General features: G+C 42.3%; 1 protein-coding gene across 1 annotated transcript in view; it reads left to right on the top strand.

The window, feature by feature from the left end:
* Positions 1 to 21,339, top strand: part of MUSK (muscle associated receptor tyrosine kinase) — a 331,368-nt gene that overhangs the window by 264,609 nt on the left and 45,420 nt on the right. The window contains exon 12 of the mRNA XM_069745513.1: positions 5,142 to 5,230. Coding sequence (XP_069601614.1) covers positions 5,142 to 5,230 — 89 coding nt within the window. The remainder of the gene's footprint in view (positions 1 to 5,141; positions 5,231 to 21,339) is intronic.

The raw sequence follows: 21,339 nt of genomic DNA, 5'->3' as shown, positions 1-21,339 counted from the left end.
AAAGGTGTGGGAATATGAAGCGGTTGGTACATTCTGCAGCCAGCAGTCAATTATGGTAGAAGTGATCATGGTGGTCTGGGCCGAATAGGAATGAAAAAAGAAAGAGAATGACTATGATCATCGAGAGGGAGTCACTGGCCCTATCCGTTCAATATACATATACTGTATGGACTGCACCACACTGGTATAAAACTGATATCCACCAATATATGTTCAATAATATGTCAAACATACTGGGTACGGAAAGTGTAAACACCCCGTTAAATTTTTCACTCTTTGTTTCATTGCAGCCATTTGGTAAATTCAAAAAAGTTCATTTTTTTCTCATTAATGTACACTCTGCACCCCATCTTGACTGAAAAAAAGCAGAAATGTAGTAATTTTTGCAAATTTATTAAAAAAGAAAAACTGAAATATCACATGGTCATAAGTATTCATATCCTTTGCTCAGATACTCCTATTCAAGTCACATGCTGTCAATTTCAATTTTTAAGTGATTCTCCTTAAGATGGTTCTACTTCTTCATTGGAGTCCAGCTGTGTTTAATCAAACTGATAGGACTTGATTTGGAAAGGCACACAACTGTCTATATAAGAGCTCACAGCTCACGCTGCATGTCAGACCAAATGAGAATCATGAGGTCAAAGGAACTGGCCAAGGTGCCCGAGACAGAATTGGGAAACAGCAATTTTTGTTTAAGGTGGTAGATGATGATGAAACACAGTTGCCGATAATTAAGGTTGTTGTTAAGTCAGATGCCACAATCAAGAAATTATATTATAAAAATCTCCTCTGAGTGTCCTAATGTAGAATCACTGGTCTCCTGGGACTCAACAAGGTGGGAGGAAGGAGGATCAGGATGAGAATTAAGTGATTCAGACTTGTCCACAGGACCATGTGGAAGACAGGGTGGTTCTGGCAAGCATGCTGGAAGCATTACCTGCTCTTCAACTGACCACTTGTTCGCAATGGTGTGGCTTCAGAAGTATTGTCCCGTTTCTCCCTTCAAAGTGGGACTGTAAGCTCTGTGTCATGGATGCATGGATGGGCGTGTTGCTTATGCTCCAGCAATTGGTGCAGCCACACCTGCCCCATGTCCTTGCTGTCTGCGTGCATCATCATCATCACTTCCACTTTCTCATCCCTTACTGCATATCATATGCATTTTGTAATTGCTAAGTCTCTGGAAGTTTCATTGACTAATTTAAAAAAAAATATAATAAGAAAAAATTGGTCAACTGTAGCAGGCCAAGTGGTTTTTAAAAATTTCAAACCAATGTAATTTCACACAAAGCACTTTAAACTGCATTGATGACAATAGTCAATTTTTGAAACAAAAACATTCGGTCACCCGTAGGAGGCCAGGCAGTTTTAAAAATATAAAACCACCATAATTTCACACAAAGCGCATTAAGCTGTATGGATGACACCAATAGTACATTTTTGGAATAAAAAAATGTGGTCACCTTTAACAGGCCAAGCGGTTTTAAAAAAATTCAAATGATTCTAATTTCACATAAAGCAGGTTAAACTATGACTGGAGGTTTTTAAAAATTTCAAACCACCGTAATTTCACACAAAGCAGGTGTATGGATGACAGTAGTCAATTTTTGGAACAAAAGAATTTGGTCATGTGTAGCAGGCCAAGCGGTTTTTAAAAATTTCAAACCACTGTAATTTCACAGAAAGCCAATTAAATTGTATGGATGACAAGAGTCAGTATTTGGAACAAAATAAAATGTGGTCACCTGATGCAGACTAAGTCATTTTAAAAAAATTTAAACCACCGTTATTTCATACAAGGCAGATTAAACTGTATGGATGAAAATAGTCAAGTTTGGGAACAAGAAAATGTGATCAACTGTAGCAGGCCAAGTGATTTTTAAAAATTTCAAACCACTGCAATTACACACAAGCACGTTAAACTGCATGAATAACAATAGATAATTTTAGGAACAAAAAATGTGGTCATTTGTTTCAGGCAAAGCCACGTTTAATAATTTGAAACCTCTGAAATTTCACACAATCCATGTTAAACTGCATGAAGGACAATAATCAATTTTTGGAACAAAAAAATTTAGTCGAATGTAACAGGCCAAGCGATTATTAAAAATTCAAACCACCATTATTTCATGCAAAGCAGAATAAACTGTATGGATGGCAATAGTCAATATTTGGAACAAAAAATTTGGTCAACTACAGCAGGCCAATGGATTGTTAAAAATTTCAAATTAATGTAATTTAACACAAAGCACGTTAAACTGTATGAATGACAAAACACAAATTTTGGAACAAAAAAATGTGATCACCTATAGCAAGTGAAGCCATTTTTAAAAATTTCAAACCATTGTTATTTCATACAAAGCATGTTAAACTGTATGGATGACAATACAGTCAATTTTTTCACAAAATGATGTAGTCACCTTCTGCAACTATATATTTAGCAATGAACTGCAAAGCCCTAAGCCCTGCCTAGAGGCTGTATTCAGTCTCTCTCTCTGCTTCAGCTGTCCCTAGGCAAAATGCAGAAACAGCAAGATAAGCCCTAAGAAGGACTTTTAGTATGATGGTTCAACAAAAAAATCACCACTAGAGGACAAAGAAACTACAAAATCTCTTGACCCAGAATGTTCCTTCAGCTTTGAACAATGACCAAAATACTTCAAAATTGTGTCATTACTATGATTACCCCCTCCCTCCAAAATGCTACACAAACTGTGTGCCAGATTGATAATGCACCTGAAAATATGTGTCACATAGAAAATATTTCTGCCAACCCTGTGCTACTTACTAGGAGTAATTAGGCCCTGTATGTTCGTTTGAAGGTTATAATGTCCCAAGTGCCTCCTCCAAGCATTAATAACCCTTGCTTGTCCACTTAATATAATAATGCCACCCAAAATAGCAATAATGGCCCCTGAATGCCTGACAAAAACTAATAATGTCCCCATTTAAAACAGATAATGTCTTCTGAATTCCCACACAGCTCTGTACATGCTTAATGATGGCCCCACAGCTACCTATAAATAGTATGATGCCTCCACAGCTCCAAATTTACATTATTAAGCCCCCAGAGACACCTATATGCAATATTATGGACCTAACAACTCCCTATGTATAGTATGATGGTAAACACAGCCTCCTAATATGTAGTATGATGGGGCCTCCCTATATATTGTTGGACGGTCTCCACAGCCTTCATATCTTTAGGGTGATGTTCCCACATCCTCCCTATATGTAGTATAATGTTCCCACAGCCTCCCTTTATGTAGAATAATGTCCCCACAGCCTCCCTATATGAAGTATAATGTCCCCACAGCCTCCCTGTATGTAGTATAATATCTTCACAACGTCCCTAATGTGTAGTATAATGTCCTCATGGCCTCCCTTATGGTATATGAAGTATAAGGAGCCCCACAGATGTGTCTATCTGTAGGTCCGCTGCTCACGATACAGACAGTGATTGATCAGTGTGATATGGCTCCCTGCTATATCAAAGAATTCAATTGTGTCAGCATTATGTTGATGCTGACATACTTCAATGTGGCGGTTGCCTGAGATCCAGGGCCCCGGTCAAGAAGTTCAATGCTGGAGCCCCAAATCTTTGATGCTAGAAATGACCATGGTGATATTGGTCTTGATATAGTTGTGTTGGTAATAATCAGTATAATGGCATTATTCTGTCATTATATGGAGGTATTGTGTGGTTATAGTGGGGCAGTATTTTTTAACCTTATGTAATATTATTACTGGTTATACTGTTCTTGCAGTGAATCTTTATTTCCTCCAAGGTCAGTCATGCTTGTGCCAGAAACAGAGGAGCAGCATGGGCCTGTGTACTTTCATATACCATTGCTGAATTTCAGTCCCAGTTTGGCCCTCCCAGTTTCTATACCAGGTGCACCCCTAATAAGACTAGCAGAACTCTGCTTATGCACATGATAGGGGTTAAAGGGAATTTGTCAGCAGTTTTTTGCTACCTCATCTGAGAGCAGCACAATGTAGGAAAAGAAAATGTACATTTTCTATTGACAGTGAGCTGCTTATCACAGAAGGAGACATCTCTACATGTGTGATGGCATACAGTAAGAGTACAGGCAGGAGGAACAGAGCATGCTGGATTTGTCAGTGAAGAACTGCTATAGGATGTGTACAGTAGTAAGAAAAGGTAAAACATAGCAGGAATGGGGTGAGTGGCAAGGTGAAAAGTAAAAATTAATGATAGGTATAGAATACACTGAGCCACCAATGTGATCTTGGGAATATCCCATTATTCAGAATATCATACTTACACTTTAATGGGAACCTGTCACCAGGCTTTCCCAATATAAAGTACCGCCACTATCTTTACCGATTGTTTCACAGTATTCTAATAAAATGTATATGAGTCTCCAAGCCCCCCTGAATAACCCCCAAAATATTTTTTTTTATAATGTCCCCATGCAAAGCGGTCCGGTTTGATGTGCATCTCTGGTCTTGATCCGATGCCTCCTCTGTGGTTCCAAACACCATTGCTTCTGTAGATAACGCATCCTTCATCATCCTCACAGTGTGCCCCAATTGCACCCTTGCTGAGGGCATAGCAAAGTTCTGTAATGAGCATGCTCCGGCTTTGGTTCCGGGTCAACTGCGGTCAGCAGAAGAATGCCTGGCGGGATGCGTGGATGACTAAGGATGTGTCATCCACATGAAGCAGGGAAGGAGGAAGGCGTTTGCGACTAGAGAGGAGGCGCCAGTTTAAGATAAGAGATGTCCATCAAATTGGACCAGTCTATATGGGGGCATTATAAAACATATTTTGGGTCTATGCAGTGGGGATTGGAGACACATATACATCTCCCTAGAATTCTGTACTTCAGGCAGTAAATGTGGTGGCAGTACTTTATGTTTGGAAAATCTGGTGACAGTTTCCCGTTAAAGAATTGATATTTGCAAGTGTTATTATATCAGATTTAACATCAATCATTTTTGCAACCTACAAGACTGATGACAAGCTGCAAGTATGTATTGATCAAGGTCGTTCTATTGCATTGACCTCTGTTAATTATGTATGGAATTAAATATTTTTAATTTATAAAACAAGATGAGTAATTTTAGCTATTTGAAGCAGTATTTAATAAAGAATTCCCTGTCTCTCCTAGAAATATGCTACAAAGGCAACGGCAGACATTACCAGGGGACAGACAACATGACAGCATCAGGAATCCCTTGTCAGAAATGGAGTCAACAGGTAATGTATCTGACATTGTAATAAATATCATATTATACAGTCTAGGCGGCTAAAAGAACTCATCAAGAAGAGGTCAGACGAACTAGTGATATGAACATTTGTTGCATTTTTCCCTTGCTGCTCTCAGGAGAAATGTCAGGTTTCAAACGTGTTATCTTAATATGGGAAAAGAGCTAATAAAATAAATTCTTATTCAGCCGAGACCTTTGAAAAGTATTTACTATTCCATTCAGGCACCTGTATTTTCTTCTGCCAAGCCAGAGCCAGATTTCCAAACTCTTTATTTGGTTTTAAAATGAGAAACTTGAGATATAAACAAAATCTCTTCAAGAGCTGGGAGAAGGAGAAATGTGCAGGCCCGGCTTTGGTTTCCTAAAACAGTTCTTTAAGGAAATATCATAAATTTGATATTTTAAGATGATAACTTTTGTTTTAGTTTACTTAAAGGGGTTTTCCAGGGTTAGGGTGCTTTCACGCTGCGTTCAGGCTCCTGTTCAGTGGCTCTGTCGGGGCTTACTCCTGAATTCCATCGTAAAACGGGATTCTGGCATATGACTATAATGGTGACGACAGGGCGAATGCCACATGCATAATTTTCGGAATTATGTGCTAGCTGGAGGCGGTCGGACGTCCTTAGAAAATGAATGTGCTTTTATTCTAGAAAGAGCACCACTCTTGTACGTTCTGGGATGGTCTCCGGGCATCATGTCGCATTTGGAGAACCCCTGATGTGCTTAAACAGTGGAAATCTCCCACAAGTAACCACATTTTGGTAACTAGACCCCCCAAGGAACTTATCTAGATGTCTATTGAGCACTTTGAACCTCCAAGTGCTTCACAAAAGTTTATAACGTAGAGCCGTGAAAATGAAAAATCATATTTTTCCCCAAAAATGATATTTTAGCAATATTTTTTTTATTTTCACAAGGGTAAAAAAGAAAAAGGATGGCTAAAGTTGTTCTGCAATTTCTCCTGAGTACACTGATACCCCATATGTGGGAGAAAACCATCGGCTTTACTGTACGGAATGCATCTGCTGGTTACAGCAACAATTGGAGTCTGCTCCAATCACTTCTGTTCTGTTTAAAGGGATTTCACATCTCCAAGATCCTATCCCAATATGTAGTAGGTGTAGTAATAATAATAATATTAGAAATGTAGAATAGTTCTTCTGATTCGCTATGTCGCTTTCTTCATGTGCAGGCATTGCATGACTTCAGGTATCCATGGTTGTGAACACTCTCTAGTGACAGTTAGATGTTAGTGGTCTTAATGAACAGTTGTACGTACACAGCGCTATATAATATAATTGCAATATATTAAGGGGACAAAAACTTTGATGGGAGGCGGAGTGCTTCTTTAACCCCTTCACGATAAGTTTACATCATGCTCGGGAAGGGGTTCCAGCAAGATGACATGAGTTTACATCATGGCGATCATAAAACAGCTTATATTAATCTAGGTGCATGTTTAACCGTAGGTTGAGGGAAGTGCTCTATTAGAAGATTGGTTGTTTTTTTTAATTATTTTATTAATTACATGTTAAAAAATTTAACATTTACAAAAGGTAACAAGAACTAGATGGAGGTGGCATGAGACTCAAACATTATTGTTGCTAAACATGAGGAAAACTTCATAAATTGAACTCTGAAAAGATACAAACCAGGTATGATGCTAGAATATAGCTGTGTAGACAAACTGCAGATAGGCATGAGATGTCTGTGCATCAATGAGTATTAAGGTGTATTTCCATGGTCAGGAAACGCCGCGTGTTTGATGCTGCGTACTGCGTCAAACACGCAGCATCCAGATGTTATAGCATAGTGGACGGGATTTCCTGAAATCCCGTCTCCACTGTGCGGTAAAACACGCGTAGCGTGCAGCGCGTCTTTTCACAATGCAGCATGTCTGTTTACAATGTGTCGCCGCTCCGACGCCGCACCATAAATTTCTCATAGACTATCATTAGATGCGGTAAAATCACATCTAATGATTTGTCACATGCGTAGTAACTGCATAAATGCAGCTTATTATGCATGTCTCCTAATTTACATGCGGGCTTACCTGTCCCACCACTGGAAGTTCGCGTCCACTGCAGTTCTCGCGATAACTTATCTTATCGCGAGAACTGCTGTGCACGTGACCGGTGGTTATCTCCGGTCACTAATCTGGTTCTCACGGTCAAAGGTGACATTAACCCCTTATTACCCAATATCCCACCGCTACAGGGGAGTGGGAAGAGATAGGCTAAGCGCATGAATTGGCGCATCTTACAGGGGCTGTGGTCATACTTGCGAGAAAGTCACATGAGTCTCTCGCCTCAATACCCGTCACTGCCACCGGCACTTGGACCGGAGCGTTCAGCTACATAGAAATACATGCAGCCGCACAGTCCGGTCCTGAGTGCCAGTGGCAGTGCCAGGTATTGAGATCCGAGACTCGTGGGAGTTTCTTGCAAGTGTGACCCCTGCCTAACGCAGATTTCGTGTGTGTGTCTTTATTTAAGGCCAGGATCACACATGCGAGAAACTCGAACGAGTCTTGCATCTCAATACCCGACACTGCCACCGGCACACAGGAGCGGAGCATGCGGCTGCACAAAAATACATGCAACAGCACGCTCTGCTCCCGAATGCCGTCGTCAGTGCCAGGTATTAAGATGCGAGACTCGTCCGAGTTTCTCGCATATGTGATCCCGGCCAACTCTTTATGTACCATTTTATTATATTTATTACTAAACATCATGCTTGGTATTATCTATCTATCTATCTATCTATCTATCTATCTATCTATCTATCTATTGTAGCTATCTATTTATCTGTCTATTATCTATCATCTGTCTGTCGTATCTATCTATCTAATCTATCTATCGTAGCTATCGATTATCTATCTATCTATTATCTATCTATCTATTCTATCTATCGTAGCTATAGATTATCTAACTATTATCTATCTATCGTATCTATCATTTTATCTATCTATTATCTATCATCTATCTATCTGTCTATCTGTCTGTCTGTCTATCGTATCTAACTATATATTTATCTACCGTATCTATCTATCTATTATCTATCATATCTATCTATTTATCTATCTATTATCTATCATCTATCTATTATCTATCTAACGATATATCTATCTAGCTATCAATAGACATATCGATCGATAGATATATTTATAGATAAATAATAGATAGATAGATACAACAGATAGATACGATAGACCTATTATCTATCTATCTATCTATCTATCTATCTATCTATCTATCTATCTATCTATCTATCTATCTATCTATCTATCTATCCCATATCTATCTATTTATCATCTATCTATCATCTATCAGTCTGTGTGTGTAAACATTATTCTTCAATGGAGTATGTAAATGAAGAGGTTGGACAAGAAATTACATCACAATTCTTTTTTTATTCTATATCTTTATTTAGCTTACAAAAACACACACAAGTCCGCATGAAAAGCGCATAAGAAAAAATGCATGTAAAAACGCATCAAAAACGCAGGTGACCTGCCAGTGACCTCTGGTGCAGATTTGGTGCAGATTTTACCTGCGTCAAATTCTGAGCAAATCCTGATGCAATACTGACCGTGAAAACATGCCCTTAACCCCCTTTTGACATATGACGTACTATCCCGTCGAGGTGGGGTGGGCCCGTATGACCACTGATGGGATAGTACGTCATATGTGATCGGCCGCACTCAAGGGGGAGAGAGCGGCCGAGCGCGGCCAGGTGTCAGCTGACTATCCGGCACTATGTGCCAGGAGCAGTCACGGACCGCCCCCGGCATATTAACCCCCGGAACACCGCGATCAAACATGATTGCAGTGTTTGGGCGGTATAGGGAAGCATCGCGCAGGGAGGGGGCTCCCTGCGGGCTTCCCTGAGACCCTCGGAACAACACGATGTGCTCACGTTGCTCCGAGGGTCTCCTACCTCCTTCTCCCTGCAGGCCCGGATCCAAAATGGCCACGTGGCTGCTTCCGGGTCCTGCAGTGAGGTGGCTTACCAGCGCCTGCTCAGAGCAGGTGCTGGTAAGCCTGCAGCCCTACCTGTCAGATCGCTGATCTGACAGTGCACAGCAAAGTGTCAGATCAGCGATCTGACCCTATAACATGATGTCCCCCCCGGGACAATGTGATAAAGTAAAAAAAAAAATATTCAGATGTGTAAAAAAAAAAATTCTAAATAAAGAAAAAATATATATTGTTCCCATAAATAAATTTTTTTATCTATAAAACTGTCCCGCTAGTTAACCCCTTCAGTGGACACCATAAAACAAAACAAAAAGAATGAGGCAAAAAACAACGCTTTATTATCATACCGCCAAACAAAAAGTGGAATAACACATGATCAAAAATATGGATATAAATAACCATGGTACCGCTGAAGACTTCATCTTGTACGACAAAAAAACTAGCTGCCATACAGCATCATCAGCAAAAAAATAAAAAAGTTATAGTCCTCAGAATAAAACGATGCAAAAATAATTATTTTTTATATAAAATAGTTTTTATCGTATAAAAGCACCAAAACATAAAAAATATATAAATGATGGATGGCTATAATCGTACTAACCCGAAGAATAAAACTGCTTTATCCATTTTACCAAACGTGGAATGGTATAAACGTCCCCCCAAAAAGAAATTCATGAATAGCTGTTTTTTGGTCATACTGCCTCACCAAAATCGGAATTAAAAGTGATCAAAAAATTTCACGTGCCCGAAAATGGTACCAATAAAAACATCAACTCATCCCGCAAAAAACAAGACCTCATATGACTCTGTGGACCAAAGTATGGAAAAATTATAGCTCTCAAAATGTGGAGACGTAAAACTATATTTTGCAATAAAAAGCGTCTTTTAGTGTGTGACAGCTGCCAATCATAAAAATTTGCTAAAAAACCCGCTATAAAAGTAAATCAAACCCCCCCTTCATCACCCCCTTAGTTAGTGAAAAATAATAAAATTTAAAAAATGTATATATTTCCATTTTCCCATTAGGGTTAGGGTTAGTGCTATGGTTAGGGTTAGGGCTAGAGTTAGGGTTAGGGTTGGGGCTGAGGTTAGGGTTGGGGCTAGGGTTAGGGTGGAGGCTAGGGATGGGGCTGGGGTTATGGCTAGGGTTGGGGCTATGGTAAGGACTAGGGTTAGGGTTGGGGCTGGGATTAGGGTTAGTACTAGGGTTAGGGCTAGGTTTAGGGTTGGGGCTAGGGTTAGGGTTAGGGTTGGGGTTAGGGTTGGGGCTAGGGTTAGGGTTGGGGTTAGGGCTACAGTTAGATTTGGGGCTAAAGTTAGGGTTGGGGCTAAATGTAAGGTTAGGATTAGGGCTAAAGTTAGGGTTAGGGTTGGGGCTAAAGTTAGGGTTAGGGTTTGGATTACATTTACGGTTGGGATTAGGGTTAGGGGTGTGTCAGGGTTAGGGGTGTGGTTAGAGTTATGGTTGGGATTAGTGTTAGGGGTGTTTTGGATTTAGGGGTTTGGTTAGGGTTGAGATTAAGGTTATGGGTGTTTTGGAGTTAGGGCTGTGGATGGGATTAGGGTTAGGTGCATGTTCGGGTTAGGTGTGTTTGGGTTAGGGGTGTGTTTGGGTTAGGGTTTCAGTTAGAATTTGAGGTTTCCACTGTTTAGGCACATCAGGGGCTCTCCAAACACGACATGGCATCCGATCTCAATACCAGGCAATTCAGAGTTGAAAAAGTAAAACAGTGCTCCTTCCCTTCCGAGCTCTACCGTGCGTCCAGGACAAATTGGACAACAACTTTTGGGGTCCAATTTCTCCTGTTACCCTTGGGAAAATAAAAATTTAGGAGACTAAAAAACCCTTTTTGTAGGAAAAAATTATTTTTTATTTTCACGGCTCTGCATTATAAACTGCAGTTCTCACAACACATCTAGATAAGTTCATTGGGGGGGTCTAATTTCCAATATGAGGTCACTTGTGGGGGGCTTCTACTGTTTAGGTATATCAGGGGCTCTGCAAATGCAATGTGACACCTGCAGACCAATCAATCTAAGTCTGCATTCCAAATGTCGCTCCTTCCCTTTCGAGCTCTGCCATGTGCCAAAACGGTGGTCCCCCCCCCACATATGGGGTATTATCGTACTCAGGACAAATTGGACAACAACTTTTGGGGTCCAGTTTCTCCTGTTACCCTTGGGGGCTAAAAATAATTTTTGAGAAAAAAAAATATTTTCACGGCTCTGCGTTATAAACTGTAGTGAAACACTTGGGGGTTAAAAGCTCTCACAACACATCTAGATAAGTTCCTTGGGGGTCTAGTTTTCCAATATGGGGTCACTTTTGGGGGATTTCTACTGTTTAGGTACATTAGGTGGTCTGCAAACGCAATGTGACGCCTGCAGACCATTCCATCTAAGGCCGGCGTCACACTAGGCGTAAGTAAATACGGTCCGTTTTTTATGGCCATAATACACAGTAATTGTCCCAAAACACTGTTCCGTATTCAATGCGATGATGCGATTTTTACACACAAATTTATCCGTGTGTCATCCGTATGGCATCCGTATGGCTTCCGTACGGCGATTATTTTTCTTGCAGGCTTGCAAAATGGACATATCATGGATCCATAGGCTCAAATATTCTTAAAAACATATATACAGTCTATATATATTTATATATATATATATATATATGTCAGTGAGACACACACACATATATATATATATATATATTTATTTAATTCAGCACTAGATAGCAGAAAAGCCGGTAATTCAATTGCGGGCTTTTCCTATCTCCTTCACAAACCCGACAGGATATGAGACATGGTTTACATACAGTAAACTATCTCATATCCCTTCTTTTAATACTTATTCCTCTTTAGCAATGTAAGAAATGTCTTTTGTGTCAAATTTGGGGTCTCTAACTATTAAATTAAAGTGTTAAATCCTGGAAAAAATTGTTGTTGGCTCCCACGCAATTTTCTGCGCCAGAGTGGGAAAGCCAGTGACTGAGGGCAGATATTAATAGCCTAGAGAGGGACCATGGTTATAGGACCCCCCTGGGCTAAAAACATCTGCCCCCGGCCACCCCAGAAAAGGCACATCTGTAAGATGCGCCTATTCTGGCACTTAGCCTCTTTCTTCCCACTCCCTTGTAGTGGTGGGATATGGGGTAATGATGGGTTAATGTCACCTTGCTATTGTAAGGTTACATTAAGCCAGGTTAATAATAATGTCAATTATGACACCTATCCATTATTAATCCAATAGTACGAAATGGTTAATAACACACACACATTATTAAAAAGTATTTTAATGAAATAAAGACACAGGGTGTTTTAATATTTTATTATACTCTTAATCCACCTTGTCACCTGAAACAAAGTTAAAAAAACAAACAACAATATTCCATACCTTCCGTCGTTACAGTCTTGTCCCACGCTGTAAATCCATCTGAAGGGGTTAAATCATTTTACACCCAGGAGCTCTGCTAATGCAGCTGTGCTCCTGACTGTAAAACTTGATGAATGAATGGAATGCAGGGCAATGTACTGTAGTTACCTCGAGTCGCGGTGATACGCCCTCTTCTGGATGAACTCATATGAACTCGAGCGTGGGAAAATGCTCTGAAAAGTTTCCTTCCGAGCTCTGCCATGTGCCCAAACAGTGGTTTACCCCCACATATCAGGTATCAGCATACTCAGGACAAATTGCACAACAACTTTTGGGGTCCAATTTCTTCTCTTACCCTTGGGAAAATAAAAAATTGGGGGCAAAGAGATCATTTTTGTGAAAAAATATGATTTTTCTTTTCTGCGGCTCTGCATTATAAACTTATGTGAAGCACTTGGTGGGTCAAAGTGCTCACGACACATCTAGATAAGTTCCTTAGGGGGTGAACTTTCCAAAATGGTGTCACTTGTGAGGAGTTTCAATGTTTCGGCACATCAGGGGCTCTTCAAACGCAACATGGCGTCCCATCTCAATTCTACTCAATTTTGCATTGAAAAGTCAAACAGCGCTCCTTCCCTTCCGAGCTCAGCCATGCGCCCAAACAGTGGTTTACCCCCACATATGGGGTATCGGCATCCTCAGGACAAATTGTACAACAGCTTTCGGGGTCCATTTTCTCCTGTTACCCTTGGTAGAATAAAACAAATTGGAAATTGGAGCTGAAGTAAATTTTTTGTGAAAAAAAGTTAAATGTTCTTTTTTTTTTTAAACATTCCAAAAATTTCTGTGAAACACCTGAAGGGTTAATAAACTTCTTGAATGTGGTTTTGAGCACCTTGAGGTGTGCAGTTTTTAGAATGGTGTCACACTTGGGTATTTTCTATCATATAGAGCCCTCAAAATTACTTCAAATGTGATGTGGTCCCTAAAATTTGGGTTCCAAAATTGTGCTGATGTAAAGTAGACATGTGGGAAATGTTACTTATTAAGTATTTTGTGTGTCATATCTCTGTGATTTAACCCCTTCCCGACCTTTGACGCATACGCTGCGTCATGAAAGTCGGTGCCATTCCGACCCATGACGCAGCATATGCGTCATGGAAAGATCGCGTCCCTGCAGATCGGGTGAAAGGGTTAACTCCCATTTCACCCGATCTGCAGGGACAGGGGGAGTGGTAGTTTAGCCCAGGGGGGGTGGCTTCACCCCCTCGTGGCTACGATCGCTCTGATTGGCTGTTGAAAGTGAAACTGCCAATCAGAGCGATTTGTAATATTTCACCTAAAAAAATGGTGAAATATTACAATCCAGCCATGGCCGATGCTGCAATATCATCGGCCATGGCTGGACACACTAATGTGCACCCACCCCACCCCTCCGATCGCCCCCCCAGCCCCCCGATCTGTGGTCCGCTCCCCTCGGTCCTGTGCTCCGCTCCCCCGTCCTACTGCCCGCTCCCCCCGTGCTCCAATCACACCCCCCGTGCTCCAAACAAACCCCCTGCACTCCGATCCCCCCCGCACAGCGATCCCCCCCCCCCGCACAGCGATCCCCCCCCCGTGCTCCGATCCACCCGCCCGCACAGCGATCCCCCACTTCGTGCTCCAATCCACACCCCCGTGTTCCGATCCACCCCCCCGTGCTCCGACACCCCCCCCCCGTGCCCTGATCTCCCCCCCCTTATACTTACCTGGCCTCCCGGGGACCGTCCGTCTTCTTCCCTGGGCGCTGCCATCTTCCAAAATGGCGGGCGCATATGCAGTGCGCCCGCCGAATCTGCCGGCCGGCAGATTCGTTCCAGAGTGAATTTTGATCACTGAGATAGGTTATATCTCAGTGATCAAAATAAAAAAAAAAGTAAATGACCCCCCCCCCCCTTTGTCACCCCCATAGGTAGGGACAATAAAAAAAATATATATATTCTTTTTCCACTAAGGTTGGGGTAAGAACTAGGGTTAGGGTTAGGGGTAGGGTTAGGGTTAGGGGTAGGGTTAGGGGTAGGGTTAGGGGTAGGGCTAGGGTTAGGGCTAGGGTTAGGGCTAGGGGTAGGGTTAGGGGTAGGGTTAGGGGTAGGGTTAGGGTTTCGGTATGTGCACACGTATTCTGGTCCTCTGCGGATTTTTCCGCTGCGGATTTGATATATCCGCAGTGCTAAACCGCTGCGGAATTATGGCGGATTTACCGCGTTTTTTCTGCGCATTTCAATGCGGTTTTACAACAGCGATTTTCTATTTGAGCAGTTGTAAAACCGCTGCGGAATCTGCAGAAAGAAGTGACATGCTGCGGAATGTAAACCGCTGCGTTTCCGTGCAGTTTTTCTGCAGCATGTGTACAGCGATTTTTGTTTCCCATAGGTTTGCATTGAACTGTAAACTCATGGGAAACTGCTGCGGATCCGCAGCGTTTTCCGCAGCGTGTGCACATACCTTTAGAATTAGGCTATATGCACACGGTGCAGATTGGCCGCTGCGGATCCGCAGCAGAGTTCCATCAGGTTTACAGTACCATGTAAACATATGGAAAGCCAAATCCGCTGTGCCCATGGTGCGGAAAATACCGCGCGGGAACGCTGCGTTGTATTTTCCGCAGCATGTCAATTCTTTGTGCGGATTCCGCAGAGTTTTACACCTGTTCCTCAATAGGAATCCGCAGGTGAAATCCGGACAAAAAACACTGGCAATCCGCGGTAAATCCGCAGGTAAAACGCAGTGCCTTTTACCCGTGGATTTTTCAAAAATGGTGCTGAAAAATCTCATACGAATCCGCAACGTGGGCACATAGCCTTAGGGCTAGGGTTGGGTTGGAATTAGGGTTGTGGTTAGGGTTAGGGGTGTGTTGGGGTTAGGGGTGTGTTGGGATTACGGGTGTGTTGGGGTTAGAGTTGTGATTAGCGTTATGGCTACAGTTGGGATTAGAGTTAGGGGTGTGTTGGGGTTAGTGTTGGAGTTAGAATTGAGGGGTTTCCACTGTTTAGGCACATCAAGGGGTCTCCAAACGCAACATGGCGCCACCATTGATTCCAGCCAATCTTGTATTCAAAAAGTCAAATGGTGCTCCCTCACTTCCGAGCCCCGACGTGTGCCCAAACAGTGGTTTACCCCCACATATGGGGTACCAGCATACTCAGCACAAACTGCGCAACAATTACTGGAGTCCAATTTCTCCTGTTACCCTTGAGAAAATAAAAAATTGCTTGCTAAAACATCATTTTTGAGGAAAGAAAAATGATTTTTTATTTTCACGGCTCTGCGTTGTAAACGTCTGTGAAGCACTTGGGGGTTCAAAGTGCTCACCACATATCTAGATAAGTTCCTTTGGGTGTCTAGTTTCCAAAATGGGGTCACTTGTGGGGGGTTTCTACTGTTTAGGCACACCAGGGGCTCTGCAAACGCAACGTGACGCCCGCAGACCATTCCATCAAAGTCTGCATTTCAAAAGTCACTACTTCCCTTCTGAGCCCCCACGTGTGCCCAAACAGTGGTTTACCCCCACACATGGGGTATCAGCGTACTCAGGAGAAACTGGACAACAAATTTTGGGGTCCAATTTCTCCTGTAACCCTTGGTAAAATAAAAAATTCTGGGCTAAAAAATTATTTTTGAGGAAAGAAAACGTATTTATTATTTTCACGGCTCTGTGTTATAAACTTCTGTAATGCACTTGGGGGTTGAAAGTGCTCACCACATATCTAGATAAGTTCCTTTGGGGGTCTAGTTTCCAAAATGGGGTCACTTGTGGGGGGTTTCTACTGTTTAGGCACACCAGGGGCTCTGCAAACGCAACGTGACGCCCGCAGACCATTCCATCAAAGTCTGCATTTCAAAAGTCACTACTTCCCTTCTGAGCCCCCACGTGTGCCCAAACAGTGGTTTACCTCCACACATGGGGTATCAGCGTACTCAGGAGAAACTGGACAACAACTTTTGGGGTCCAATTTCTCCTGTAACCCTTGGGAAAATAAAAAATTCTGGGCTAAAAAATAATTTTTCAGGAAAGAAAACGTATTATTTTCACTGCTCTGTGTTATGAACTTCTGTGAAGCACTTGGGGGTTCAAAGTGCTCACCTCACATCTAGATAAGTTCCTTTCGGGGTCTAGTTTCCAAAATGGGGTCACTTGTGGGGGGTTTCTACTGTTTAGCCACATCAGGGGCTCTGCAAACGCAACGTGACGCCCGCAGTGCATTCCATCAAAGTCTGCATTTCAAAACGTCACTACTTCACTTCCGAGCCCCAGCATGTGCCTAAACAGTGGTTTACCCCCACATATTGGGTATCAGCGTACTTATGAGAAACTGGACAACAACTTTTGGGGTCAAATTTCTCCTGTTACCCTTGGGAAAATAAAAAATTGCGGGCTAAAAAATCATTTTTGAGAAAAGAATTTTTCTTTTTTTTTTTCATGGCTCTGCGTTATAAACTTCTGTGAAGCACTTGAGGGTTCAAAGTGCTCACCACACATCTAGATTAGTTCCTTTGGGGGTCTAGTTTCCAAAATGGGGTCATTTGTGGGGGATCTCTAATGTTTAGGCACACAGGGGCTCTTCAAACGCGACATGGTGTCCGCTAATGATTGGAGCTAATTTTCCATTTAAAAAGCCAAATGGCGTGCCTTCCCTTGTGAGCCCTGCCGTGCGCCCAAACAGTGGTTTACCCCCACATATGGGGTATCAGCGTACTCAGGACAAACTGGACAACAATATTTGGGGTCCAATTTCTCCTATTACCATTGGCAAAATAGGAAATTCCAGGCTAAAAAATCATTTTTGAGAAAAGAAAAATTATTTTTTATTTTCATGGCCCTGCATTATAAACTTCTGTGAAGCACCTGGGGGTTTGAAGTGCTCAGTATGCATCTAGATAAGTTCCTTGGGGGGTCTAGTTTCCAAAATGGGGTCACTTGTGGGGGAGCTCCATTGCATAGGCACACAGGGGCTCTCCAAACGCGACATGGTGTCCGCTAACGATGGAGATAATTTTCCATTCAAAAAGTCAAATGGCGCTCCTTCCCTTCCGAGCCTTACCATGTGCCCAAACAGTGGTTTACCCCCACATGTGAGGTATCGGTGTGCTCAGGAGAAATTGCTAAACAAATTTTAGGATCCATTTTATCCTGTTGTCCATGTGAAAATGAAAACATTGAGGCTAAAAGAATTTTTTTTGTGAAAAAATAGTACTTTTTCATTTTTACGGATCAATTTGTGAAGCAGCTGGGGGTTTAAAGGGCTCACTATGCATCTAGATAAGTTCCTTGGGGCGTCTAGTTTCCAAAATGGGGTCACTTGTGGGGGAGCTCCAATTTTTAGGCACACGGGGGCTCTCCAAACTTGACATGGTGTCCGCTAAAGAGTGCAGCCAATTTTTCATTCAAAAAGTCAAATGGCGCTCCTTCCCTTCCAAGCCCTGCCGTGAGCCCAAACAGTGGTTTACCCCCACATATGAGGTATCAGCGTACTCAGGACAAATTGGACAACAACTTTCGTGGTTCAGTTTCTCCTTTTACCATTGGGAAAATACAAAAATTGTTGCTGAAAAATCATTTTTGTGACTAAAAAGTTAAATGTTCATTTTTTCCTTCCATGTTGCTTCTGCTGCTGTGAAGCACCTGAAGGGTTAATAAACTTCTTGAATGTGGTTTTGAGTACCTTGAGGGGTGCAGTTTTTAGAATGTGTCACTTTTGGGTATTTTCAGCCATATAGACCCCTCAAACTGACTTCAAATGTGAGGTGGTCCTTAAAAAAAATGGTTTTGTAAATTTTGTTGTAAAAATGAGAAATCGCTGGTCAAATTTTAACCCTTATAACTTCCTAGCAAAAAAAAATTTTGTTTCCAAAATTGTGCTGATGTAAAGTAGACGTGTGGGAAATGTTATTTATAAACTATTTTGTGTCACATACCTCTCTGGTTTAACAGAATAAAAATTCAAAATGTGAAAATTGCGAAATTTTCAAAATTTTTGCCAAATTTCCGTTTTTATCACAAATAAACACAGAATTTATTGACCTAAATTTACCACTAACATGAAGCCCAATATGTCACGAAAAAACAATCTCAGAACCGCTAGGATCCATTGAAGCGTTCCTGAGTTATTACCTCATAAAGGGACACTGGTCAGAATTGCAAAAAACGGCAAGGTCTTTAAGGTCAAAATAGGCTGGGTCATGAAGGGGTTAAGGGCATAAAAATTTAAAGTTGGAAAATTGCAAAATTTTCGCCAAATTTCCATTTTTTTAATCACAAATAAATGCAGGTAATATCAAGGAAATTTTAGCACTATTATGAAGTACAATGTGTCACGAGAAAACAGTGTCAGAATCATCAGGATCCAATGAAGCGTTCCAGAGTTATAACCTCATAAATGGACAGTGGTCAGAATTGTAAAAATTGTCCCGGTCATTAACGTGCAAGCCACCCTTGGAGGTAAAAGGGTTAAAGTGCAAGGTGCAGATAACAACCTGGAAAAAAGGCTTGCATAAAAATATTGCTATTAGAGAGTATGAACTAGGGTGAGTTCAACACAACAGCCATGGCTTAATATTCATTCATATAAAACAGTGGTTTACAAAGGTAATATAAAAAGGCACATATACCGGTAATTAAAATACAGCTGAGTCAAGCAATGAGAAAAAATCCATAGTACAATATAAGATTTGTAAGTGGTGCACAGGATAAAGTAATTTCCTATAGCGCCATAGCTAATAGAAACAATATATTCAGGCATGTACAAGTTTAAGGCTACTTTCACACTTGCGTCGGAACGTACACACGGAAAAAATGTAAATACCTTCCGTTGCCGTTTTCACCTGTGAGCGGTGCTATGCTGGCGGCTGAGTCCGGATCACGTGACCCCCAGGCTGCAGCCGCCGCTAACTTCCGCCGACGTCACATCAAATTCCAGATTCTGGAATTTGATGTGATGTCGTGAGCAGGCATGATCAGCCCCCACAGACAGCAGTCACTCATCAAGAGTGACTGGGCTGTGGGCGGTGCTGGGGGCTGCAGGCGGGGCTAGGCTGGGCTGGGATGGGCGGGCGCGGGGGTCTGCATGCCGGCGCTGGGATGTGCGGGCGCTGGGAGTCTGCGTGCCGGCGCCAGGGGCCTGAGTGATGGCGCCGGGATGTGCGGGTGCCGGGGGTCTGCGTGCCGTTGCCGGGATGTGCGAGCGGTGCTGGGGTCTGCGGGTGTGTGCGGTGGGTCTGCTGGCCATGCTGGGGTCTCCTGCAGGGGGTGGTCATTGATGTGTGTGTCGCTGTGTGCAGGCATTGTCCGATGGGACTACAAGTCCCATCGAGCTATGCCTGCTACAGTGACAGTGAGTGACACATTAGCCAATGATGGGACAGTAGTAGTCCCATCATCTGGCTAATGTGTTGAATGTGAAAAAAAAAACACATACACACATATACAGTACATACAACATACATACATACAGTACTTACAGACATACAACATACACCATACACCATGTGACATGCAACATGTGACATGTAACATGCGACATGCAACATGTGATGACATGCAACATGCAACATGTGACATCATGCGACATCCAACATGTGACGACATGCAACATAGGACATCATGCAACATACGACATGCAACATGTGACGACATGCAACATGTGACATCATGCAACATGTGACATCATGCAACATGTGACATGCAACATGCAACATGTGACATGCAACATGCAACAACATGTGACAACATTCGACATGCAACATGTGACATGCAGCATGCGACATGTGACAACATGTGACATGCTACAACATGTGACATGCAGCATGTGACATGTGACAACATGCGACATGCGATATGTGACAACATGCGACATGCAACATGTGACATGCGATGACATGCGACACGCAGCATGCGACATGCGATGACATGTGACAACATGTGACATGCAACATGCAAAGTGGGGCAAAATGCGACGACATGCGATGACATGTCAATATGCGACATGCCGCATGCAACATGTGACAACGTGCGACTACATGGAGCATGCGACATGCAGCATGCGACATGCGTCAACATGCAACAACATGCGACGTGTGACAGCATGTGACATGCAGCGACATGCGACAACATGCAACATGTGGCAACAAGCAGCATGCGGAATGCGACATGCAACATACAACATGCAACATACGACATGCAACATACCACATACTGTACATAAATACAACATGCATGTAGACATACAGTACATATAACATAGAGTACATACTCACCATCACTTGTCACTTTGATTCCCGAAGGCAGTGTCACCTGTAAAAAATATTAAAATAATAAGCAAACACTATACTCCCTGATCCGCAGATATCCAATTAAAATGAGTGTCCCACGACGATCTCCGGTGGAGAGCAGCAGCATCAGCTGATGCGACCGCTCTCCAGGGGCTCCAGGAATGCAATGATGGAAGGTATCCTTCCACAATGTATTCCCCACAATGTATTCCTATGCCCCTGTGAGTAAATAGTCCCTAGTCTCACTTTTGGCACTGCTGTGTGAGAAAGTTCCCATGCAGCAAATGCCATAAAGTGAGACCAGTGAACTATAGTAACCTCTCAGTGATGCACTGCAGGAGCCATTGTCTCCTGTCAGTGTGTTACTGAGAGAACTATAGAGCAGTGACATCACCCGATGTCACTGTTCTATAGGGAAGATCGTCGTGGGACC

The sequence above is a fragment of the Ranitomeya imitator genome, chromosome 1, assembly GCF_032444005.1.
Source record: "Ranitomeya imitator isolate aRanImi1 chromosome 1, aRanImi1.pri, whole genome shotgun sequence".
Taxonomy (NCBI): domain Eukaryota; kingdom Metazoa; phylum Chordata; class Amphibia; order Anura; family Dendrobatidae; genus Ranitomeya; species Ranitomeya imitator.
Note: the sequence above shows the minus strand (reverse complement) of the source record. Positions and strands in the feature narration are given on the sequence as shown.